The 3803-nt window shown below is 57.3% G+C and overlaps 1 protein-coding gene across 1 annotated transcript in view; it reads right to left on the reverse strand.

Annotated features, from left to right (window-relative positions):
* Positions 1-2460: 2460 nt before the first annotated feature.
* Positions 2461-3803, reverse strand: part of DND1 (DND microRNA-mediated repression inhibitor 1) — a gene marked incomplete at both ends in the record, with an annotated part of 1634 nt that continues 291 nt past the window's right edge. The window contains 2 exon segments of the mRNA XM_009077292.1: positions 2461-2838; positions 3442-3803. The exon segment at positions 3442-3803 is cut by the window's right edge and continues 33 nt beyond it. Coding sequence (XP_009075540.1) covers positions 2461-2838; positions 3442-3803 — 740 coding nt within the window.

Genomic DNA, 3803 nt, shown 5'->3' on the forward strand with positions numbered 1-3803 from the left:
CATCAGCTCTGTTACAAATAAACACAGTGCCTTTCACTTCCCAGGGCCTTGTGCCGATGGTTTGGCTCATCCCGACTTGTCACCACCTTCATCTCTGCCTCCCGGTTCCCGGTGGGAAGGGAACCACCGGCCCCAACCTCTCCCCCACCCACTCCCTATGGGAACTCGCGTGGGAGGCAGGATCCAGGGGAGACCGGAGGAGGCAGGAGGCGGCGAGGCTGGAGGAGTTCGCCGGGCTGGGGAAAGGGGATTCGGTCCCTGCGAGCGCTCTGGGAGAGGCGCGGGCAGGGGGGGCAGGTGGGAGGAGCAGTGGGGATGGGGCACGCGCGGGGTCAGGCCAGCTCCTGGGGACAGCTCCCGGTAAGTGAAGCTCAGGCTGCATGGGAAGCGCCGGTCACAGTCTGTTCCCCACACCATCACCCCAGCTCGATCTGTCTCATTCTCATCGCCCCCAATCCCCGATCTGGGACCCCGGAGCTGGGCTGGTGGGGGTAGGAATCCTCCACGAGGTCTCCGGGGGCTGTTCAGACCAGAGGGGGATTGGGGGTGGAACAGACACAGTTTTTTGAGGGTTTTATTTCATTCCCTCCAGTCCTTCCCGGTCTCCAACCAAGTGCATTCTGTGAAATCCTTGGAGCAGTTCTGGTTAAAATATTCATCACCACTCCCCATGCCACCTGATGCCTCCACAGGATCCGAGCCCTACTGGCTCCCTGCCCATCCAATTGCACCAAATCGGCCTCAAAGGCCACATCCCAAAATTCTGGGAAGCCTTTAGAGCACTATAAAAGGCACAGATTGATCAACTGAGTGCAGAATGACTGCTGGAGGATACCTGGAATCCCCCAGTGCTGCACTGCAAGGCAACTGGGCAGCACAGAAAGGCACTTGGGAGTCCCTTCAAGTGCACCAGAAGGCACTCAGGACCACAGGGAGCACAGAAAGCCCTTGGAGGCCACCAAGAGCTAATGGCAAAGCACCTCAGTCCTTTGCACAGGAGAAAGGACAATGTAGTTTTACTCTGAGGCACATAGGTATGCCCTGAAAAGTATTTGGAAGCCCCTGGTGCTCATCAGAAATCACTTTTAGACCACTGGGCATGCTGAAAGCACTTGGAATTCAGTGAGAAGGGCATAAAAGTAGTATGAAGTCTCACAGGCACACCCAAGACCACCTGGGAGTCATCAGGAGGTGCTCAGCGAGGCCTAGGCCGTATCAAAAGCTGGTCAGAAAGACCCCAGTGAGTGGCTGGAGACACAAAGATCAGTGTGTAGATCAGGGAATGCTGCTTCCCACAGGAGCACATGCTGCTTTCAGGGGCCCACCAGACTGTCCCTCCAGAGCTTGGAGGCTCCAAATCCCACCCTGTCCCTTCTCCTGCTCTTCCTGCTGTGGATGGAGAGCACAGAGATGCACTGGACAGGCAGGGAGCTGAGCATGGGGGAGGAAGGGATCACATGACACAGCTGGTGCTTTCCATGATACTTTAATCCCAAATGAACATGTTGCAGGACCTCCTGGTCCCAAGGAATCATTCATGGACAGCCGGGAAACCCCTCGGCTATTTCCCCACAGCACAACAGTCAACAGTTCACAGGCACTGCCCTCCTTACACAGCAGCTCCACCAGCCCATGGAACATCCCTGGCCACCAGGATGGTTCCTGTGTGTGGCCTTGTCCTCACCTGAGGTTGTTCCTCAGGAACCAGGAACGCCAGCGGAGGAGAGAGTTCCCTCCACTGCCCCATCCGACTCAGGCAGCCTCTCTAAACAGCTGCTGCTTCTCCAAGACCTGCTCTGGGCACACCACCACAACATAAACCAACTTAAAACAAGCCAAACTGGGTGGGTAAACCAACATCTTCAAAACCAGAACCAACGCAAGCACTGGCTGGGGACAGGGCAGTGCCAGGACCAGGCCAACAGCCCTTATCCTCCAGAGCCAGCTCACAAAACAACCCAAACAAATCCAAAGGAAACTGGAACAGGGCCAGGGCCCCAGCAGGGCTCTCATGCCACCAGTGGTACCACAGCTGGTGGCTCAGGCTCAACTCGTGGCTCAGGCAGAGTGGCTGCCTATGTCAGCTGGCTTCCTGCAGTGGAGAGAGAAGCATCAGGATCTGCTCTCACCTCAAACTCCCTCTGCTTCCAACAAGGAGTGCCACCTGGAGCTCAATCAGTGTAGTCCTATCTGGGGGATCCAGATGCAGACCCCATGGAAGGGGGTGACAGTGTTTCAGTCCTTACAACAAGGAATGCCACCTGGAGCTCAATCAGTGGAGTCCTATCTGGGGGATCCAGATGCAGACCCCATGGAAGGGGGTGACAGTGTTTCAGTCCTTCCTGCCAGGCTGTGTCTCCCTCCCTCCACTAGAAGTGCCACAGCTCCACACTCCCAGATGCTCTAGGACTTTGGAAAGGGCAGAGTTGTCACTGCCACAAGGACTCACCAAGGACTCACCTAACACGTGGAGAACATACAGTGCCGCTGCAACCTTAGCCTCCTCGTGCCCACTCTGGCCCTGCTCATCCTGCCTGATCCATGTGAAGCCACTGAAGGGCACAGGGCAGCCTGGGATCACCACCTGGCACCAGAACCTCATCCACCCATTGGGGTTTGTCTGGACACACTTGGTGAGGAACACAGGGGTCCCCAGGTGCTGCCTCTGGCACAGAGTATTCAGGTGCTCCAGCACGTCATGCAGTGCTGCTGGCTTGGGCACTGCCAGGCTCCTGCACCCCTCTGCTTGGCTGGACGATGTCGTTTCACACAGCTTCAGCTTGTCCTTCAGAACAGGGTGCAGCCAGGCCACCTTCATTCCTACGAGCCTCACGTTCCCTGTGAGAGTCAGGAGGTGCTCACACAGCTGCTCTCCAGTGTTACCCCATCCCACTCCCTCAGCATCTGGTGATCTCCAGGATTTTAGGAGCAGCCTGACTTTAGGGACAAAGTGCACAGATATCAAAGCCAAATGCTTCTCAGCTGTGGCAGAAATGGGTACAAACCAGGACTTTAGAGGTCCTGGTTGGATGTCTGGGAAGTGTGTCCTATCAGGGCAGTGCAATCACAGGATAGGTGCTGAGGGGTAGTGCAGCTCTGACAGGAGGGCTTAAGGGGTTCTAAGGAGTTGGGTGGCTCCATCAGGAGGGTTTAAGGGGCACTGAGGTTAAGGCAGCTCTGTCAGGAGGGTTTAATAACTCAAAGCTCTGGACGCTTTGGACTGGTGCTGGTGATGCTCCTGCTCTGAGCAGACAGCTGCCTGAAGACCTCCAGTTCACCCCACCACTGCTAGAAGCACCAGAGACCAGCCCCACATAGCATCCCACAGGACACAGGCAGAGTGCAAGAGGCATCTCAGGGCCGAAGTCACCTCACAGCCAAGCCTGGAGGTGCAAACACCAAGAAGCCCAACCCAAGCAGCATCCCCACTGCACCCCTCACCTTCCATCAGTGTTTTCTTCGCCATGGCAGCTGCCTGGTGTGAGCTGTACTTGAGCACGGCCAGCTTGGCGTGCCTGTGCGAGGGGCTGGCGTACAGGGTGACGCTGAGGATGCCCTCGGTGCTGTGCTGCAGCACGGTCTGCAGCTCCCTCTGGCTCACCCAGGCAGGCAGGCCATCCACGCTCAGCTGACGCTTCTGCGTGCTGCGGCACACCATGATGGCACAGCCCTCGCGCACGGGGAAGTTGTTGAGGGAGGCGATGGCATCCCTGGCGCCGCGCTGCGTGCTGTACTGCGCGTAGGCGAAGCCACGGTTGAGCCCGCTGAAGGTCATCATGAGGCGGAACTCGTAGAGCTCCCCC

Source organism: Acanthisitta chloris, unplaced genomic scaffold (assembly GCF_000695815.1).
Source record: "Acanthisitta chloris isolate BGI_N310 unplaced genomic scaffold, ASM69581v1 scaffold1016, whole genome shotgun sequence".
Classification (NCBI taxonomy): Eukaryota; Metazoa; Chordata; class Aves; order Passeriformes; family Acanthisittidae; genus Acanthisitta; species Acanthisitta chloris.